A 22578-nucleotide genomic window follows, 5' to 3' on the forward strand; every position below is an offset into this window, starting at 1 on the left:
GCAGTGGTTAAATCTGGCTAGATCAAGACTAGCTTTCTAGAATCCTCAAGCCATTTGGCTTAACTAAGCTCCCTTTTCCCCTGCCATCTCTTCCAAAATGAAAACCTCACACTATGACAACTGGTGAAATCCAAAAACTAAATATAAGCTTAAAACCTACAGATGAGATCACTGCAGACATACTGTGACTGGCAGGTTAATCCAGTGCTCTGATTTATTTCCCACTGATACCAGTGAAGGGGGGGGGGGGTTCCTTTGATGTGAAAACAGATCCTCAAGAGTCTGTTTTTACATGGAGCTGTAAGAAATAGAAAAAAAAAAAGATGGAAACTAGGAAGCATGAGAAATTAAATGTAGCAGTTGGTTTGGTAGGCTGAATGTAATATGCCAGCAGAAAGAGGCAGTCTAACAAGTCTAACAAACACTTCTACCCTATAGCCCAAAAAAACAGCTGCAGAAGACACCTTGATTCTCATTCCGTATGGCAAACAGCCGATTGACCCATGTTAGCTCACTAAAGGTGTTACTGTTGTCCATTCCAACACTCCTGGGCAGAAAGACACATACAATATGAGAGTAATAGGTTGTGCCTAACAAAAAGAGACATAAAAAAGACCACCAAGAATGTAAAGAGTAAATCAGTTTGCTAAATTGGAAGAACAGACTTCTATTTCTAGTCATGATGGAGTAATGCACACTGGGTTTGCTGCCCCACCTTAAACAACTAGAAAATCAGATAAAATATATGGAACAATGGGGCGCCTGGGTGGCTCAGTCGGTTAAGTGGCTGGACTTCTGGTTTCAATTCAGGTCATCATCTCACGGTTTGTGAGTTCGAGCCTGTAATCAGTCTCCATGCTGACAGTGTAGAGCTTACTTTGGGATCCTGTCTCCCTCTCTCTCTGCCCCCTCCCCTGCTTGCTTTCTACCTCTCTCTCTCAAGAATAGTTTAAAAAAAAATCTTTAATAAAAAATAGGTATGAACGATGATTTTCAGATATTGCACAACAGGCAGAAGACCGTGATCATGGGAGAACTCCTGCAGCTGCCCAAGCTCAGTGGCTGGGGCTTCTGTTCTGCAACACCGGGAGAGATAACCCAAACAGAGCCTGGCAGTCTTGCTCAGATGCCAAATGGCTCAGAGTGCAGAGAGGCCAAGGTAGATAGAATCTGTGGGGTAAAATATTGGTAAATAGAGGGCTATACAGAAAGACAGTGCTGAAGATCTCTAGAGGAGTTTCTTTGAGACTTTGGTCAAAAACTTATCCATGCACACATGGGAGAAAACGATCTGAGGCCAAGGAAAAAGGCCACTGGAAAGGAGTAAGTGTACCAATCTTTAGAGCTCATATAATGCTGGGAAAAGTTCAAGTTCCAGTGATCAAGAGTAAAAAAGACCTGATTCCCTAGGGCCTGAGTAATGTCCTCAGAAAGGTATTACCTTAGTGGTCAGGATAAATGGTCCCAAAACTAAAGGCAGCTCTGACCACCTTAATAAAGGTCAAAAGAAAGCCTTGATAGGATCAAACAAATTTGAACTTAACTGTGTACTAGAGAAAAGCCCAACAATATTAAAGAAATCCTACAAAATCCAGCACACAACAGGAAATTCACAGTATCTGGTATCCAAAAACAAAAACCAAAAAACAAGTGTTAAAGCAGCACAAAAATCTAACCCATAACCGAAGAAAAAGTCAGCCAATGGCAACAGATCCAGAAACAACACAGATGGTAAAATTAGCAGACTAACAATATTAAAACCATTACACTCTGTAGATTCAAGAAGGTGGAGGAAAACATGAACGTGATGAGGAAGGGCATGGAAGATATAAAAAATACTTAAACTGAATTTCTGTAGATGAAAAATAACAACATCAGAAATAATAAATATACCAAATGAGAGCAACTGTGGATTACAAATTGCAGAAGACCAGTGAACTTCTTGAAGTTTATAACAAAGCAAAAGACCATTCAAAAACATAACAATAGAAACCATCCAAAATTAAATACAGAGTAAAAAGAAATTGCTAAAACAGAAAATGCACAAAGCTATAAGACAGTATCAGGCAGGCTAACATACATGTAGTAGGAATCCCAGAAAAGGGGTAGGGTAAACAGAAAAAAAATTTTTTTTCAGGGAAGTAATAGCCAAATATTTCCCAAATTTGATGAAAACTATAAACCCACAGTTCCTAGAACCTCAAAAAATCCTCTGCAGAAGAAATATGAAGAAAGGCACACCAAGACACATAATCAAATTGGGGATGGAAAAGCTGCCAGAAAAAAAGATGACATTGAGAAGAAAAAGTAACAGGATTTTCTCATCAGAAAATATACAGATGAGGGGCACCTGGGTGGTTCAGTCAGTTAAGCATCTGATTTCGGCTCAGGCCGTGATCTCACAGTTTGTGAACTGAAGCCCTACAGGGGCTCTGCGCTGACAGCTGGAGCCTGCTTGGGATTCTTCCTTTCTCTCTGCTCCTCCTCCCCCCAACCCCCGCTTATGCTTGCTCTGTCTCTCAAAATAAACTGACAAAAAGAGAAAATATACAAATGAAAGACAATGAAGTGACATGTTTAAGTTCTGAAGGGGGAAAAATGTTAACCTAGGATTTTATATCCAGCAAAAATATCTGTCAAAAATGAGGAAGAAATAAAGACTTTTAAAGAGAAAAGCCAAGAAAATTTCTCATCAGCAAATATGCACTAAGAGAAAAGGTAAAGGAAGGTCTTCAAGCAGAATTTCCATAAAGGAATGAAGAACAATAGAAATGACAAATATCTGGTAAATATAAGACTTTTTTTTTCATTGAAATAAATCTCTTAAAAATTGACCTCTTAAAGCAAAAACGATTTTGGGGTTTATAACATATGTAGGAGTAAAATGTGTAGCAATAGCCAAAATGGTTGTGAGGGTAAATGGAAGTACACTAATAAGGTTCTTTCACTCTACATGAAGTGACAAAATAATTTCTGAAGTCAGACTGTGACAAGTTAAAGATGCACTCTGAAAATCCTAGAGTAACCACTACAAAAATAAAAACACAAGAGTATAACTGAATCTCAGTCTTTGCTTAGAATGTAGAAAGCTAGAAGACCATTGCTCTTACCCTTCAAACAAAAGACATACATTTAATTTCTAAAACTGTAATTTTTCTCAAAATTTTCAGAGACCCGAGGTCACAGGGCAACTAACTATACAATATCTAAGACAGGAAGAAACTAGTTATGAGTACTTGCTTGTTAGGGGTAGATACCAGATGTCATAAAAGTGAGTAAAAAGATTTCAGCTAAAATTTTTTTTAACAAATTGCTAATGGTAAAGTGGGCTACAGTGAGAGCATAGGATCCCTGGGGCCTCAGACACAGAGTAACTGCATCCCCTTGCACATTCTTCTTCAAAAACTTTACAAAAAGCTCCTAAGAATGACTGGGACAAGGATGAGAAACCTGAAAAAGGTGCATGGTGCAGGCCTGGAGGAGGGAACGGCAGCAGCTATGGGAAAAATATGAAGCTTTGCCTGGGTCTTTCCTATCTCACCTATGGAACAAATGACGTAAGTGATCGTTAGAAGGGCAGAAAACACTGTTGCTTTTAGGGCACAGATGAAGACCCACAGCAGCTGGAAAAAGGCACTAGAAAAAAACCCTTGGTGTCGGGGCAGGGCACTGTCCTGGGTCTTGACCATGAGGTTTCCTACAGCTGGGGTAGAGGCAGAATCACTAAGAAGGACCCATTCTCAAGATTCAGATACTGTGCCTAAGAATGAGGCTGAATCAGAACAAAGAATGCCCCTTCTCCACTCTCCTACCATCATCACCAATATAGCAAGCATTTAATCTACTGCTGGGGGAGGAAAACAGCATGGAGAAAAACTCTGTGGCAAACCAGCCCTCACCCTAAATAGAAGTTAATGCCAGGGGACTTTGAAGCCTGTGGTGCATTGATGATAACAGCTATAGTGACAAAACCCAAACCCAGCCTAACTCTCAACCAGATTGATCAATCTCTCATACTAAAGGCCGAGCAAAAGATAAGGTGTAACTATTTCTAGGCTAATTACACTACTGTCCTATACAAGATGTCCAGCTTTCAATAAAAAGTTGAGACATACAAAAAAGCAAGAAAGAAAACATACCATCAATAGACAAAACAACAGAATTAGATCAGAGATGTCCCAGATGTTGGAATTATTAGAGAATTTAAAATAACTGTGATTAATATGCTAAAGGCTCTGGTGGAAAAGGTGGGCAACATGTATAATCAGATGGATATCAGCACAGAGATGGAAACTACAAGAAAGAATAAAAAATTGGTAGAAATTAAAAACACAGGAAGAGAGATAAAGAATACTTTTGATGGGTTCATCAGTAGACTCAACACAGCTGAGGAAAGAATCAGTGAATTTGAAGTCAACAGAAGTTATCCAAACTGAAACAAACACACACAAAAGTGGTAGACAAAAAACAGAATAGAGCATCCAAGAGCTGTGGGACAATACCAAATGATCTAATACATGTGTAATTATAATCCAAAAATATCACAGAACACCAACCAGGAAAAATATGAAAAAGGTATCCCTAAAAGAGAATCATAACAAATAATGCAAAAGAAGGCAGAAAAGGAAAAAAGGAACAAAGAATAATGGTACGAATAGAAAAACACTAGCAAGATGGTCAATTTAAACTCAAATGTAGCATTAATCATATTAAATAAAAATGGCCTAAAACACCAAATAAAAGTCAGCATTTGTCAGAACAGAGTTTAAAAAGCAATATCTAAGATGTCTAAAACACATGCAGGTTTAAAAGTAAAAGAATAAGGGGGCACCTGGGTGGCTCAATCGGTTAAACGTCTGACTTCGGTTCAGGTCATGATCTCACAGCTCATGAGTTCGAGCCCCGCATCAGGCTCTGTGCTGACAGCTCAGAGCCTGGAGCCTGCTTCAGATTCTGTGCCTTCGTCGCTCTCTGCCCTTCCCTGATTTGCGCTCTCTCTCTCTCTCTCAAACATAAATCAACATTAAACAAAAAAAGTAAACAAAAACAAAAGTAAAAGAATAAGGCATATTATACAAATACTAAATCAAAAGAAAGTTGAGTGTCTAAATTAGTTTCAAAGTGGACACCAATATAAGAAATAAACAAGAGATAAAGGGGGACATTTCAAAATGATCAAGGCTTTATTTCATCAAAAGGATACAACAATCCTCAATGTGTATGCATCTAATAACAGAGCTTCAAAATATAAGAAACCAAAATCAACAGAACTAAAAGAATAAATCCACAATTATAGTTGAGGACTTCTTCCTCCTCAATAATTGACAGAATGAGTTTACAGAAAATCAATAGAAATATGGAAGTTTTAAACTGGAAAGGCAGAGCAGAAATAGGTAAAAGAAAAACAAAGATGAAATAAAGATACCAATTTGTGGGTCAAAGGCTGGTTCCTCGTGAACCACCTAAAATACAGCCTTGGAGTGGCTGAACTGGTTATTCTCAGATTGAAAATGAAGAAAACCTAAGATGAGGCATTTGAGAGCCATTTAGACTGGAGGAATTAATGAACTGACAAAGTTATCAATGCGAGGTCTATAAACCCCCTGCTTTGGTATATACTTGAGGTATATATTAAACAGAATTACTTGAGGTATATATTAAACAGAAAGATTCACAGATCTCTTGACTCTAATCTCCAAGGATGAGATCTAAAAATCTACATTTTAAAAAAAATTATTTTTTTGAGAGAGAGAACGTGAGCAGGTGAGGAGCAGAGAGAGACAGGGACAGAGTATCTGAAGCAGGTTCTGAGCTGTCAGCACAGAGCCCAATGTGAGGCTCAAACTCACAAACTGAGAGACCCTGACCTGAGCTGAATTCAGACACTCAACTGACTGAGCCACCTAGGCACCCCTAAAAATCTACATTTTTAATAATCTTCCCAGTGACTGTTAGGCTTGATGAAAGTACTGCAAAGTACTGGTCTAAGATTGGATGCCATTCCACAGGCAAGGGAACCCAGTAAAGGTGATTGAAAGGCTGAAGTGTATTTCACTGTCCTCACCACACTGAAAGGTCTTAATTTTATTCAACGTCAGAGTCTACAAGAGGACTTAAGGTCCCTGTAATGTGGTACTTCATTGTGATTCCCAGAACTCTGGAGGGAGAATGGTGGTGGTGGGTAAGATTAAGGAGGTTTAAAATGAACACAGAGATCTATCTACAGAAAAGGGTGAGGGAGGGGGAAGGGGGAGGGGCTATGTGTGTACATATGTGTTAAGGGTGTATATGGTCATCACATTTAAGGCTGAAATAATTTTGGTTGAGCCATATATTCCCACTCTTCTTTTTCCCAAATAAAATAGGTCAACCACACACTTTTTAATTTCCAGAAGCTAGGTTTCTTGTTTAATAGCCAATATATCAGCATGGCTTAAATATAATAGCTAACACTTATTGAACCAGGTACTATGCTAAGTACTCTACATATGTGAATTTTAACAGAATCTTTATAACCACCTCACAAAGCAGGAATTATTATCCCATTTACACAGGAGAAACTGGGCCATGGAGAGATTATAACTTGCCTCAAGTCATATGGCTATGATAAATCAAGGATTCAAACTGAGGGAAACTGGCAACAAAGATCTGTTTTCTGAGCCTACTCAGCTTTTATTGCCAGTGCTGGTGAGAGATGGCTCCTTCAAATCCCTGGACTAAAGGTAGATTCGTATCTGAAGCTAGATCTTGCTCTTGGTGCCAGAACCGAGCTGCCATTCCTACCACTACTGGTTCAACTGCAGGTCAATTAAGAGGAATCGATTCCTTCAAAATTTTCATATTGAAGTCTCCACTGTAAAAGGAATTATGGGCCACTTCTTTCTTGCCAGCATGGCAAAAGACCAAGAACACTACTGGCTCTGCCTCAACTGAAAACTGAGCAGTCTTTTAGAAAGCCGTCAACTTCTCTATTGTATTAAAAATCCTGGTAGCTGGTGGAGATGTTCTATTAAATGGGCTTTGGGGGTGAAGTCAGTACCTCCCACAGCTGGTGACAGGATCCGCATACCAAAAAAAGTAGATGCTCAAAAACTTAGAATACTTTCATGTGAAGGAATTCCTCCTTTCCCACAGTCAGTAGATTTGTAAGAGAACCGTGCACACCTCTGATGCACAAACCAGGAAAGCTCAAGACAGCAGCACAGCTCTTTCTGGGACCTGAAAGACTAGGCAAAAATCCGTCAGGGTTTCTCATAGGAGCAAGCGACAGTTCACAAGGGGTTCTAGGACTGTGCCTAATTGAGAGTCGATTACCAAGAGTCAAGGCTAAAGAAAAGGTTATGTCAGGAAAGAGACTACAAATTGAATAGGAGAGCTGAAAGCCAAGAATGTCAAGTGGGTTGTAAATTTGAAAGGACAGAAGAGGCAGGAAAATGGAGAAGTAATAACACTAACTGTTATATAGAACTTACTATCTATCATGAGATGTTTCAAGATCTTTGAATATTTTAACACATTTACTACAATAATCCTAGGAGGTAGGTCCTATTATCCACATTTTACAGAAGGAACTGGGGCACAGAGAATTTAAGTTGCCCACAGACAGTATATGGCAGAGCTGGGATTCTGACCCAGACAGGTGACTCCAGTGGTCATTTACATTCATGAACAAGATACAATGCTGCCTCTCTAGAAAAACTAGTAAGAATTGAAATGGAAGTGGCAGAGATAAAACTGATGAGCTGAGGTAGGGTAAAAGCTATTTTGAAAACAAAGGTTGTAAACCAGATCCACCCTTAATGTGTGACCTACCCTACATTTTGATGGGTTCTAGGTCTGTCCATGAAAGACAGAATCCTGTCGGGCAATCAGAATTCCAAACAATTCAATCCAATATTCCAGGATTAGGAACATTTGTTATATGTGAAGTACAGTAACACCTTTCTCACCCACCAAAAAAAGTGTAATGCGTGATGTAGTTTATACAAAATGACAGGCAAAATAGCAAACAGGTTAAAAATAAAAATATACTATATCCATAAAAGATATTCTAAAGTATAAGGTCCCAATTTTTTCTAGTGAAAGACAAAGAACAGAACCATGGGTAGTAGTGCTAACCTCATATAAAAAGAGTAAGAGTGGTTAGCAATACAATGAAAATGTCAAGCAAAGGCAAGCATCTGTTCATAAACCTTACAGACATACACACCTGCCTCATTTAGTGCTAACCATATACGAAAGGTTCATTTCAGCAGGACAGCCAGCATGGTAGAGTGAGTGCCATTAAAAGTGCTTCAACAGCCATATTGTGCTTTCTTCAGTTTGAGTGGTCCTCAACAATCTCTTCCTAGTAGACTCTCTTTTCTTTCTGATTTTTTAAATTTAATTTTTCAATTTACATCCCAGTTAGCATATAGCACAACAATGATTTCAGGAGATTTCTTTTTTTTTTTTTTTAATTTTTTTTCAACGTTTATTTATTTTTGGGACAGAGAGAGACAGCATGAACGGGGGAGGGGCAGAGAGAGAGGGAGACACAGAATCGGAAACAGGCTCCAGGCTCTGAGCCATCAGCCCAGAGCCTGACACGGGGCTCGAACTCACGGACCGGGAGATCGTGACCTGGCTGAAGTCGGACGCTTAACCGACTGCGCCACCCAGGCGCCCCTTTTTTTTTTTTTTTTTAATTTTTTTTCAACGTTTATTTATTTTTGGGACAGAGAGAGACAGAGCAGATTTCAGGAGATTTCTTAATGCCCCTTATCCATTTAGCCCTTCCCCCCTCCCACAACCCCTTCAGTAACCCTCTGTTTGTTCTCCATATTTAAGGACTCTCTCTTTTCAATGACTGTCTTTTGATTCACAGCAAGATTGTTTTTTCTTCTTCTTTTTCTTTTTTTGAGAGGGAGAGAGAGTGTGCACACATGAGGGTGCATGCGGGGGAGGGGCAGAAGGACAGGGAGACTCTTAAGCAGTCTCCATGTGTGGAGATCTTGCCACTGTGAGATCATGACCTGAACTGAAATCAAGAGTAGGGGGCTGTTTGGATGACTGAGCCACCCAGGAGCCCCAAGACTTTGTTCTCTAAAGCATAAACAAACTTGGGGGTACTTAATGTTAAAACATACCAGAGCCTTAGTGAAGGTCTAGATGGATAAAATAGGAGGACAGGAGATACCCTATCTAGAAGCCTATCTAGAAGCAATTCTACAGAATGAGAAGAAAATAATGGATGCAGTCAATAAAATACTAACTGAAAGTTGATCATTTGTAATGAAGAGTAATATGAAGGCTTAGAAGTAATTCCAATTCTGCTCCCTGTGCATCACCTAAAGTTACTGAACGGCACCTTCCATAGCATATGATATAGAAGATGTATGTTTGGCACAGTTAATCTAGTTCTTTGTCCCATATCATGTGTCTCAAGTGCTATCCTACATCAGTTTTCAAAATGATGGTTCACTGAGAAGTGGCCAAAAAGTGAATTAGTAATATTAGAGAGATTCCCATTCATATAGTTAAAATTATACTGTAGCAAATAAACTCTTAACTCTCAACTATTTGGAAAAGATTTCCATTCAGATGGAATTTATATTTGTCTAAGATTTCCAGATACCTGAAGTCCTGGGGTACAGAAGTACCAATAACAATGTAATTTCCAAAGGCTGGCCTGGCCTCAAAAGTCATTTGACAGATTTTATTTAAACATACAATGATTATAAAGATTATCTAGATATAGCTTAATGTAATAAGACATTAGAATAAATATTAATGAGTATATAGTTTATTCTTGTATGGCAACTGATAAGATTAAAAAGCAGTACATAAAATAGAATTATTTTTATATGATCATATCAAGATTTCCACCATTTTTCTTTAGTTCTCTGGCATAGGCAATCTTGATAGTAAACCGTGGGTAATGGTTTTCACAATCTTGAATTTCACTTGTCCCCTAATGTTTTCACCATCTTGGGGACTCCTGTCCCCTAACTGGGAGTACCAAAAAGTATCTACATTTTGCCTTTCATTCCATTAATCCACTCATTTGTCAGTGATTCAACATCTTTTGTGAGTATAATTTCCCTTTACCAAAGTGGACACAAAAGAGTAGAATTGTAAGTTATATAAACTGGCTCTACAAAATGAAGTTTTTTCTTGTTCCACTTTTAACTTAGCTTTTAGAGATGTGCCCTGGCCAAAAAAAAAAAAAAAAAAAAAAAAAAGAGAGAGAGAGAGAGAGAGAGAGAGAGAGGGAGGGAGAGAGAGAGAGAGAGAGAGAGAGAGAGAGAGAGAGGGAGAGAGAGAGAGAGAGAGAGAGAGAGAGAGAGAGGGAGGGAGGGAGAGAGAGAGAGAGACTAGTATTTATACCCTTTATCAGTGATGAAGTTTCTCTTGATAACATGTACAGGTTAAATGTTATTACACTCATAAAAGATAAAGGACTTAGATTAGATTCCCCAACAATCAGGGATTCTAGAACTGTCTACCTCACCACCTCTTTTGCCCCAATAATCATCTTAGGCTTCCTGTGAGTGCATTTCCCATTTCCCTCTCCCTTCTGTCTCCCTACTCTCTTCACCCAGTGTCCATAATTTTATGAGGATTCCATGACCAGCACATCCAGCTCCCCCACCCCCGATCAGAAAAGGATCACCCCAGGGCGCCTGGGTGGCGCAGTCGGTTAAGTGTCCAACTTCAGCCAGGTCACGATCTCGCGGTCCGTGAGTTCGAGCCCCGCGTCAGGCTCTGGGCTGATGTGTCAGAGCCTGGAGCCTGTTTCTGATTCTGTGTCTCCCTCTCTCTCTGCCCCTCCCCCGTTCATGCTCTGTCTCTCTCTGTCCCAAAAATAAATAAACGTTGGAAAAAAAAAATTTAGAAAAAGAAAAGGATCACCCCTAAAATTCCAGACATCAAAGCATCAAAGATCTTAGCAAAGCAGAAACTATAGGGTGTGATGTGGAGATAAAAGACCCAGGATATAAGATTTGGAAGAAGGAGCAGTACAAAAGTTCTCTTTTATGAAAAACTTGTAAAGGAGGGAAAAAAGGGGGGGGTGACATATGCAGTAAAGAAAGACATACCAATGACTCTGAACATTTATATAAAGCATGTGTACAACATGCATTATTACATTTGTGCCATATACAAATAAGGTGGATCAATAACTGATACTAGATCAGTTTTAAAGTAATGGTACAATGTAAAGGAAAACAAAAGTCCTGAATACCTTGGCCAGGTTGTACTAAGTCCTGCCCTCCATACAGATGTCTCAGTGTCATTCTTATCTTTGTACTCTTTCAGGAGGTCACTGAAAAATGCAGTCTAAAGCAGGCTTGATCTAAAACAGGGTTCTCAGAAAACTTCTGCCAGGATTCTGCAAACCTGAGCAGCCAGGGTTCCAATACAGCCCAAGGCTGCTTTCCAGTCTGGGCTACTGGGAGACAATGCAGTTAAAAAGAAAAGACTCAACACTTTTTCAGAATCAGGCATGACAATATCTGGTCTCTACTCCCTATAGTTTGCTTTACTGGAGGCAGAAACTGATCAAGAAAGAGTGCCTTCTACCAGGTTGGACTCCATTACTTTCCCATGATGCCCTGTGAGATGGTTACAGTCATGCCGAATTAATAAACACCATTTAATTTGGGTACTTTCAGAAAGAGCCCTTATTTTCTATCTCATTTTGGTGGGAGTATTATTTTTTCCTCAATATATCATGAAGACGGGTTAATTTCTAAAATGTTTGAAAGTGGTTTAGAATTATAATAATGCAAGTAGACCTCAAGTATACCAGAAAGCGGGGGAGGGGGAAGAAACTACACATTCATATAAATATTTGGTCAAATAAATAACTTTAGTCAATAAATGGAAATTACATACTCCCTTGTGCATAATGCACACATCACTGCCATAAGAACTGCTTTGAGACTATTCTGAACTCATTAAGTATCTCCATAATGTTCCATATGCCTTTCCACCACTATTACTAAATGCTTGGGCCACTTTCTTGCTAATTCTTTACAAACACTCTTTCACCTGTGATGACATAAAGGCCAATAACAACAAACCTCGGGTACTTGACAATTTGGCACTGGTCAACCTTATTAACTTTCATGTGAGTTTCTACAAATAAGGATTATTGTTTTCTGAGATCCACATAGTTAGGGTTAAACTTAGTACTTTGTGCCAACCATTGTTCCAGGCACGTTATATACAATAATTCTCAAAACAAGCCTATGATATGGCTACAAGTAGTTTAGGAAGAAGAAGGGGAACAAGGGAGTTCACTTAGCCATTACTCAGCAATAATCAATTTTTTATCTAAAATGTCTACAGGCAGTAAGAAAAATATCTAAACAGACAATAAAATGAAAATAAACTTCCTATAACACTTTTTTCATATATAATAATATTGGCTTCCTGTCTATAGAAGACAAATTCTATTTCCCTTCTGATTCATGTACCCAAAATTGGTTCAAATTTTATCTGCTAGTAAGAGTTCAAAAGGAAGAACAAATATAAGTGACACATTTCTTTTAGACTGAGCATAACTAACTTACTGGCCTTGACACCCAGGTGTAGTGGGCTCAATTAAGTCACAAAAAGCCTAAATCAGCACTGGAATCCTACTACCACTTTGTAGGAATTTTTGGAAGTTTTTTTAAATTTCAATTTTTTTAATGTTTATTTAATTTTGAGGGAGAGAAAGAGAGAGTGTTAGAGGGAAGGGGGAGAGGATCTGAAGCAGGCTCTGCACTGACAGCAGAGAACCTGAGGTACAGCCTGAACTCAGGAACTGTGAGACCGTGACCTGAGTCGAAGTCGGACGCTTAACCAACTGAGCCACACAAGTGCCCCAGGAGTTGTGTTTTATTTATTTTTTTTTTTTAAACTTTCATTGCCACCATTCAGAAAGTTTCCAGAAAGGTTAAAAAAGTAAAATGAGAAGAAAGTCAAAAGCTGCAAAAGCTGAAGAGACCATACTGGGGCTGACCCCTCTCCCCCGCAAGAGAAACGTGAGAATTTACATAATACAGAGACCTGAAGAACCAATTGGAGCAAAGTGACATGGGAGTGGGGATTTTGTGGGGAGTGGTAAAACATGGACAAAAAGCACTACTGTATTTCCATTGTAGCTCATAAGGAAGGCCTGGGACACCCACAGGATTGTATATCACAGAAAAGTATTTAGAAAATGCTAAAATGGAGTCAAAATAGGTGTTGCTGTCATGCTAGTTAACACAAATTAATTTACAACTTATAACTGGCCTGTCGGCTATCTGCTTTTGAAAAGAAAATGTGAGAAGACTAGTCCACATTTCCTTTCAGATTAACTTCTGTAAGCCCTCACTGATTTTCTCTTGATTTATGACAAGACCATTGTAATGATATTTCCCAACTCTTCAATTTAACCTTTGAATTAATCACCTAAGTAATAGAGAACTTTCAATTGTTTCGTTTCTTAATACTCACAGGATAAAGTTCACAGTCTTTAGCATTGCATATCTATCTTGTTCCTTTCCTAGTTACTCTCCCAGATGTACCATTCAAAGGCAGGTCCTCCTTTCACAATTTCCACCTGCCCTTGACCAAACAACTCTGTCTCTGTTATGGTCAAGTCCCAAGCCTACCCTATGTGTCTTGGCTGCTGTAGGTGCAGCCCTAATTTCCTCCAAATGCCATGTAACTTCATGCTTCTCTGTCCCTGCATATGTTACCCTGTCTGGCTGAAAAGCCTTTCCTTGCATCTCCCCAATTTTTTTTGCTTCAATTCACCCTTTAGAACTCAGTCTTACATTATCTGGGAAGCTTTCCTGATACTGTTACCCTTGGGTGGTGGGTGGGTCAGATGCTCTTTGGACACCACACTAGACTTTAAAATGCTTCATCACTTCTAGCTGAGTAACCTTGGACAAGTTCATTAATTTCACTGAGCCTGTCTCTTCATAAAGAGAATGATATCACTATGAAAGAATGTGAAAAATCACTTTATAAACAGTAAAGCACTATGCAAGCACTAACAATTTTATCATAAACCAAGAGAGTACACAACATTCTAGGTGAACATACTTTAGTCAATTTAAGGGTAGGATTCATTCATTCTTTGGTCTCCAGACTCCTCTCCAAGGATGCCCTGCAAAGTTTTACCCAACGTTTTGGCTCCACTAAGTCCTGTTCTTCTATATTCAAAGGAAAAAAAATCTATAGTGATGTCTAGAACATTTGAAAAGACTAAGTGGAAAACTCCTGAAGAGTAAGGATTGTCCTTTCTTCCACCTTTCCCATGCCTTCACAAGACTACTGTATTATGCACACACAAATACTTGGCAAGAAGTAAAGAGCTGAATGAATGAATGAATAAATGAATGAGTGAACATAAGCATACCCCATCCTTAGTGAGCTTGTAATTAAAGGGAGTGATGTGACAAATCCCATATGAATCTGGCCTTGTGAAAATGTTAACAAATGCCTTCAATGTCAGTGAGAAATTTAATTTTCTGCCATGCTTATTTTATTTGGTGACTTGATACATACTGTAATTGCTATCTTAGGGACTCAGGCTTAACATATGAATGTTTTAACATTATCAGAATCACCCATGCAATTCAATACCTATTTATTAAATATCTACTGCACTAGGCTCAATAAGAGTATGAAGATAAAGGTGAACTCTGCCCATAAATTGCTTAAAATACAGAAAGGAAGCTAAGTCACCAATATATATTAATACAAAATAGAATATTATAAAATACATGGAAGACCGAAGGCTAGTAACAGTCAATGAAGACATCTGAGTTAAGGCACTAGGCCCATAAAACTAAAACTATATATTACAAATTATTGGTGGCCAAAAGTTTCATTAGAGTAGAATATACATATATTACATATGTAACATTTGCTTTTAATCTAATTTAATTACAAACTTATTTGTGTTGTTATCTAATTGAAGAAGAACCATTGTTAACTTATATCACACGTGTGCCAAGCACAGTTTCCAGCCAGTTAGGTACATTATTTCATTTACTCTACGACGTAGATACAAGTATCCCTATTTTATAAATGAGGAAACCAAGGCATAGGCCTTGCCACTTTTCAAGGTTAGGAGGCAAACTGAGAATACGTAAACAAGAACCTCAGAGACAAAAACGAGTATTCCACAGAGAGTGAGCGGACCCATTTGCCAGCACTGCTTTTCATTTCTCCCCAACGCACCCGGTGGAAACCACCTATCTCCTTTCCCTTCCCGCTGTACTGTTTTTTTTTTTTTTTTTCCCCCCGAGCCCATAACTTAACTGTTGATTCTCGTGCAGATCACCTCAAGCATTCCCACTTCAGAGGACAGGCTGCTCTTTAAATCATAGGCAGTTCAGAGTAAATAAGACTGAATCAGATCCCCAGGTGGACAAAGCTCAGGTAGGATCACGAAATTAAACCTTCGGGCTGGGCATCCGTTCCTGGATCACCTCCAAGGGATGGCAGCAGCACCCAGCTCACCCAGGAGGCGCTACCCTGGCGGTATCTTCTCCTACTGACCCCACGCGGCTTGTATTTTGCCATCTGGTCATTCACCCTTCACCTGCCGGCGCTGCGGGTCTAATCTCCATCCTGCTCCTACCAAACGCCAGGCCTCAAACGCCTCCCTCTCCGCGGCGGTCAATCCCGAACCCACCCGTGCTCCTCGGCCCCCGCAGCAGCAGCCCGTCCCGCTCCCTCCCCCGGCCGGCTACTCACGGTTCCAGTACACCGGGTAGCACTCTCCTTGGGTCACATCCACCTCGTACAGGCCGCCCCGCACACACACCCGCTCGATGTTCACCAGCTCCTCCATCTCGGGCTCGTGCCCCGCGCCGCGCGGGCAGAAGCCGCAGACGCGGTCCTCATCGTCGTCCTCCCCCGAGCTGGAGGCTGGGCCGCACACAGGGTCGCCGTCCGGGTCCCCTGCCCGGGGCAGGCCACCCGTGGCCTGCAGCAGCGTTCGGAAAGCGAGCTCGATGCGGAGCGAGTCATAGCCGATGAAGGGCTTCCAGGTCTTCTTGTCCTCCTTGTAGAACCAGCGAACCTCCTCCGGGCCAAGCTCGGTCACTACCTCGTAGCGATGCCGGGCGGCCGCGCCGCCAGGCCGGGTGCGCTTCCTCTCCCCGAGCCCTCCTCCCGCCGCCCCGCTGCCCCCAGCGCTCGACGGGACCAGCGGCGGCTGGGGCGGCGGGTGCAGCGACGAGGAACTGCCGCCGCCGCCACTCTCGCCTTCGCTGTAGTAGCGCAGCGAAGAACCGGACTCCGCGGAGCTGAAGTCGTAGGTCTCATCACTGAGACAGGAGTCGAGCGTCAGGTGGTGGTTGTGGTCCTCCGCGCCCGGCGCCAAGTGCAGCCCGGGCTCTCCGCGCAGCAGGGCCAGGGGCACCTCGCCGTCGCCCGGGTCCCCGCCGGGCAGGTGGTCGAAGCAGCACACGCCGCCACCGAACGCCGGCTCCGCATCTGAGCCCAGCTCCCAGGCTGCGTTGCCGCCGCCCCGGCCGTTATGGTCAGGGCTCCGCGGAGATCCGCGGCCCGGGTAATTCATGGTGTGGAGACGCCGCCGGCTGCCCGGCCCCGCGCCGAGCCGCGGCCCCCAGCGCTTCCGCCACACATTCAACGCCGTCGCCCTCTCCACCGGTAGTTTTTAATCTTTCAAATCCCAACCGGGGCTGCGGCGGCAGCGGCAGCAGCACCGGTGGCTCCGCCCCTCCGAGGCCAGCGGCAGCCGCAGGCACGTTCCAAGGCCCGCCCCATTGTCGCGCAGCCCGACGTGGGCGGTGCTTAGTGCCGGCCCCGCCCCTAGGGCCGCGCGCGCCGCACCGGAAGCATCTCGTCTGCCCGCGCCTGGCGTTAGCCTCGTGGCTTTCCCCTCTGGCCTGCGGTAGTGGGTCAGCTCAGGGCACCTGCAACTCTTAGGATTTCTCAATTCTCTTACGCCTCCCCTTTCTTCTTCCTGCACACCTGCCTCGGCCCCCGCCTTTCTGAGGTTCAGAGCCCAGATGAGGAGAAGCTTTATCCCACTCATCCTGGCAATCTGGGTCATGAGCCCAAGGGCTTAAGGTACAGGAGAGGGCCCCTGGAAGTTGGGTTCTCCTGACACTGCTTTTGTGGTCTTAGGTCCTCATTTGGACCTTCTCAGTCACCTAGCTCTGGTTCCTCCAGAGCTGTAGGCCCACACGAAGGCACCCCACCGCATACGTGCGATCTCTAATGTTGACATCACCAATGCCACTCAGAAACCAGAGTCTAAACCTCTCTGAAGAAGCCACCTCATATTATTGTTTATTTTTCGATACTTGTTTCCTGTTTTCTCAACCTCACTGTTAGGCCATCGGTGGAGACCAAGTCCATATGTCTCAACCTCTCCCACACAGTGGGTGCATAATCAACGTTCATTATAATGATGGCAAGTGCAACCGATTGTGATAGATTATTTTGAAAGCCAGAAAACATTAGATTCTAGACTTAGTTTTACTAACTAACCACAGGCAAGTCACTTCATCTCCTTGATCTTTTTGGTTTCCTCATCTGTAAAATGAAGTGATTATTGAACCAGATGATCTCTAAAATGTCTTCCAGCAATGGAATTCTATGATCCAACAGTTTCTTCATGTTCTTTACGCATCTCTGATTCTGCAGCTTACTTTCTGGGATCAGATTGAATGCTGAAGCTCCCCTATGTAGTTATTTTATACTACAAAAAAGTAATTTTATGAGCACATCACCCTATGTTGAGAATCCAGAGAAAAACAATCTCCAACCTCAGTGTTCTCGATTCATGACCAGACAATCTTCACTGTTTCTTTTACTCCTTTGGTGGAGGAATCAGATTCCTGGGGCAGTTTTTCTTGCCTTGTGATCTAACCTGTTAGATTAAGTCATAATTTAAAGCAGGATGGTCTCTAGCTTGTACAGTGTTAGATGAATTTGAAAGGACATTACCTCCTGTGTGCAAGGTAAGATACAAAACAGTGTTGCAATTCATATCTTGGAAAGCAGAGTATGGTTTGTTTTGCTACAATTTGTGCCATTGCCCAAATGATAATTTTATGTAGTGAACAACCTGTCCGACTGAACACTGCAGCCCTGACTCAAACATCTAAGATCAGAACCCTCATCTCCATTTATACTGCTTTCTGAATGCTTGCTTTTCAGTTTCTTCTCCAGTCTTTCTATGACAACATGCAGAATATGAAGTTTAGTTATGAGCTTTGCTCTGTTTACTTCCCATGAAAGTATTTATTCTACAGTGCTTTGATAGTCACTTTTGTTCTGGGTGTCAATAAAAAAGAGAATGGGAGAGACTCAGTTCCTTCTTTAAGGACCTTATAGTCTAGTGGGGGATATAGGCAAATAAACAGATACATTAGCGTAGGGTGTGATAAGTACCATGAAGTGGATTCAAAATAAGAGATATAACGTTTAAAATATGTCTATTTCTTTAGGTTTCTTGATGGAGCATAGCCTACCCGTATGACTTCTGATTATTTTAGCCAAATGTTAACTCATTAGGACCATACAATTCCTATTAATGAATATCATCCTTTATAAAAAAAGATTACTCTCTACCTTGTATTAAATGCATATTTCTATTGTTTAAATGTGATCATATCAAGATTTCCACCATTTTTCTTTAGTTCTCTGGCATAGGCAATCTTGATAGTAAACCGTGGGTAGTGGTTTTCACAATCTTGAATTTCACTTGTCCCCCTAATGTTTTCACCATCTTGGGGACTCCTGTCCCCTAATCTGGGAGTTATCCTCTTCTGGTCCATTGTGTAAGGCCATACTCTTTTAGGTAGCCTTAAGAGGCTCTTGATCCTCAAAGATGATGAAAAAAAAAAAACACCCAAACAAACCCCACAATCCAGTTGACAGGAGAAGGGATCCCACATTCTTTTCTGATTTCACTATTTTGGTTTAGACTTTGGTGAAGGGAGATGTCACTCAGTATTTTGGGGAGTTTAGATTGCTTCTGCCTCTTGGAAGTGAGCCGAACTAGAAGGACAGACCCATGTGGCTGGCCCCAGGCTGACAGTGAGTAAAAGATACGTGAAAATATAATTTCTAATTTCGTGCAACTGTATGTGCTTATTTGCTTGTTATTCCTTAGCCATGTCGAGGCAAAGGCCATGAAGTTGCTCCTCTCAGCTTCCTTTTCTGCTTAAAAAAAAATCATCCTTCCTGCTACTACTCTCCTACTTTTGCTCTTTTGAGTATCTTTTTAGATCATAATATCCTGATAAGGAGGGGAAGGTTTCCTCTGTGCAGTCCGAACTTGTTGGCATAGGTGTCAGGTGGCTCCTTATCACTACTCTACATTATAATTGTATGCAGTTGACACAGCAGTATCTGAACATTCATGGTATGTGTGTAAAGCATTATATTATATTTTAGTCATTACCCAAGATCAAGCCTCCTACGGGTAAGCCAAATAAGTTTGATTGATTCAGACTTCTGGTATTTGTGTATCTAGGCTGCTGCAATAACCAGGTGGAGGTGGAACCAAGCCTGGGGGAGTTCCTGTGGGCGTGGGAGAGAAAAAAGAGGCAAAGGCAGGTGATTTGTACTATTAAAGACTGAAGTAATTCATCTGCACATCCTGCCATCTTCTCTTCCCCATTAGATATATATATGACTGGGGCTATCTAGCAACAACAACCATCTTCCCCTCCTTATCTCCCGAAAGTTACATGGTGCAATTTTATACCCCCTTTCCCTTTTCTTCTCTAAGGTTTCCCTGTTGCTCATTTTAATCCATTTTCACCTATATAAAAATATCAGGAGTAGCCTTATGCCATGCGGTTTATACTGAGCCAATAACCCACACCCATATTTGAAATGACTTTGTCCAAAGTATGTGATGGAAAATTTCGAATGAAGAAAGAGGGTGGCTATATAGCCATACCCCTATCTGCTCTATCTCCGATTTGATAAGCCATCCACTACATTACAATTTTTATTGTACTTTTTATTTTTGTAGGATTACTATTTATCCAGTTTGAATGTCCTAGTGTTTTCATGCTACTTTAACAAAATACCATAAACTGCATAGCTTATCAACAATAAACATTTATTTCTCACAGTTCTGGAGGCTGGGAAGTTCAAGATCATGGTGCCGGCAGATGTGTGTGGTGAGATCTTCATGGCTCACTGACAGTCATCTTTTCATTGGGTCTCCATGTATCAGAAGGAACGAGGGAGCTCTGCGAGGCTTCTTTTATAAGGGCCCACCTCCTAACCCCATCACCTTGGGGATTAGGATTTCAACATGTGAATTTAGGAGGGTGCACAAACATTCAGACCATGACAGAGGGTGTCTTTTTTGGGTGCACAGGTTAAATGGAATGATAAACTAGACTAAAGCAGGGAACATTCATTGAATATATATTAGTTATTTGCTAAGTTCCAGGTACTAGCTAGGCCCTACAGTGAAGCATTCCCAGTCTAGAGGTATCTTTAAATAAACCCAGAATGCCAACTTTTTAGCTTCTATAAGGAATATAGTTGTAATGCAGAATGACCGCAGGAGTCATTCTTTCCCTAAAGACAGATCAATAGAGGAAGCCAAATTACAATAAAAATGTAGCTATGTGAGCAGAAATAACATACGAAAACATAATGAATAAAGTCATTCATCCTTCTATTTATTCATTCAACAAATATTTATTGTCTACTGCTATTTTGCTGATGGTTTGTTTTGTGTTAATTGAAGTCACACTTAAAATGTAGAATTATCAAATGCATTTACTTAAAGATTTGGAAGAGGTCTGACCACAAAATTGTTCCTACCAAAACCCCATAAATTTTTTTTAATGTTTATTTATTTTTGAGAGAGAGAGAGAGAGAGTGCAAGTAGGGCGGGGGCAGAGAGAGGGGGAGAGAGGATCCAAAGAGGGCTCTGCACTGACAGCAGCAAGCCCAGTGTGAGGCTTGAACTCAGGAACTGCGTGATCATGACCTGAGCTGAAGTGGGGTGCTCAATCAACTGCACCACCTAGGTGCCCCCCAATTTTTTTTATATCCCTTCTGGAAATAAAGGCCAATGGCATTGAAGGTATATATTCAAATGAAACAGATTGCAGATCAATACAATATTGATGCATTCTTAATGGAGGCAACCACAAAATCCTTAGCTTGTTTACATCGGAAAAGAAGATTTGGCTATATCCCTGCCCTTTCATTATAGAAAAGTGAGTTAGACTATGACCATAGGCTATTGTGAGGTCTGCATTATGCATCCACTGTGGATGCATTTGATGACTTTTGTGCTCCAGGAGTTTTTCCTGTCTTGTCCCAGAGGTAAACCGAAAGTCAATATTTATTTATTCACAAAGTATATGGTACATAATTCATACATAGTATGTACATATAGTATATAATTCATATCAATTACCTTTAACAATAAGTAATTGATAATCATAAGTTTTATTAAGACTTAGATATAGTATCTTGTATGTTTGTAGTTTATTCTGATTCTCATATGATAAGTGAGAACGGAGAGAAAAAAGAAGCTATGTTTCAGTAGGGATTTCCACTAGTGCAACTCTGAGTAATTTGCTGAGTTTTTAAAGGACTGAGTGGCAGAATCAATTCAGTGTTGTAACTGCTGCTTAAGACAGTGTCTTTATCCTTACATCATAAGTCAGCATTTCAAGTGTCAATCAATATATGATTGTAGACTTACAAGCCCACAGACCCCTTTCACAGCTTTCCCATTGCTTTTTGAACCATACTTTTAAGACATTAGGGTAATATCATTTACAAATTAAAATAGGATGTAGGAAAGCAAAGTTCTTCAGAAATTTAATCTTCTTTAAGATTAAGTAACTTGTATTTTAAATATAAGAAATGAGTAACAATGGTCTCATGTTTACAATTCACTTATTTACTTCTTCAGTTTAGAACTTCAGAGTCAAAATAATTACTAATCATCAATGAGAGCTCACAGTCCTTTATCTGATTATTCATATTATTATACTTCTCGAGTTAGAAATGATAAGCCCTGATCACTCATATTACCTTACTTTCAGGTTAGAAACTATAAACCTCTTGAGATGCTCTTGGTTCTTTGGAGGTAATCTTAATGAAGATATAGAGGGACAGTGTATTGGTGTCCTAGAGCTGCCATAAGTAAATTTCTACAAACTGTGTGGCTTAAAACAACAGAAATTCATCCTTTCACAGTTGTGAATGTTGTCAACGTTGGTTCCTTCTGGAGGCTGTGAGGGAGGAACTGTCCCATGTTTCTCTCCTAGCTTCTGATGGTTGCTCGCCTTTAGTTGCATTTCTCTAATCTCTGCCTCTGTCATCACATGATCTTCCTTGTGTGTCTGTATGTCAGTCCTTCCTTTTCTTAAAGGACACCGGCCATTAGATTAGGGCCCACTCTAACCCAGTATGACCTCATCTTAACGAATTACATCTGCTAAGACTATTTTTCCAAGAAAGGCTACATTCTGAGGTTCTGAGCTACATTCTGAACAAGAATTTTGGGGGGATACTAGTTGATCCACTATAAACAGTAAATGCTTATATGCAAGCACAAGTGCTTAAACAACT

At 40.9% G+C, this 22578-nt stretch overlaps 1 protein-coding gene across 10 annotated transcripts in view; it reads right to left on the reverse strand.

Moving 5' to 3' along the window:
- DDHD1 (DDHD domain containing 1) overlaps positions 1 to 16712 on the reverse strand; it is a 109473-nt gene extending 92761 nt beyond the window's left edge. For all 10 annotated transcript variants that reach the window (XM_045059930.1, XM_023255698.2, XM_045059925.1 and 7 more), the window contains exon 1: positions 15733 to 16712. In XM_045059930.1, coding sequence (XP_044915865.1) covers positions 15733 to 16561 — 829 coding nt within the window. In that variant the 5' untranslated portion in view covers positions 16562 to 16712. The remainder of the gene's footprint in view (positions 1 to 15732) is intronic.
- Positions 16713 to 22578: the final 5866 nt, after the last annotated feature.

Source organism: Felis catus, chromosome B3, assembly GCF_018350175.1.
Source record: "Felis catus isolate Fca126 chromosome B3, F.catus_Fca126_mat1.0, whole genome shotgun sequence".
NCBI lineage: Eukaryota > Metazoa > Chordata > Mammalia > Carnivora > Felidae > Felis > Felis catus.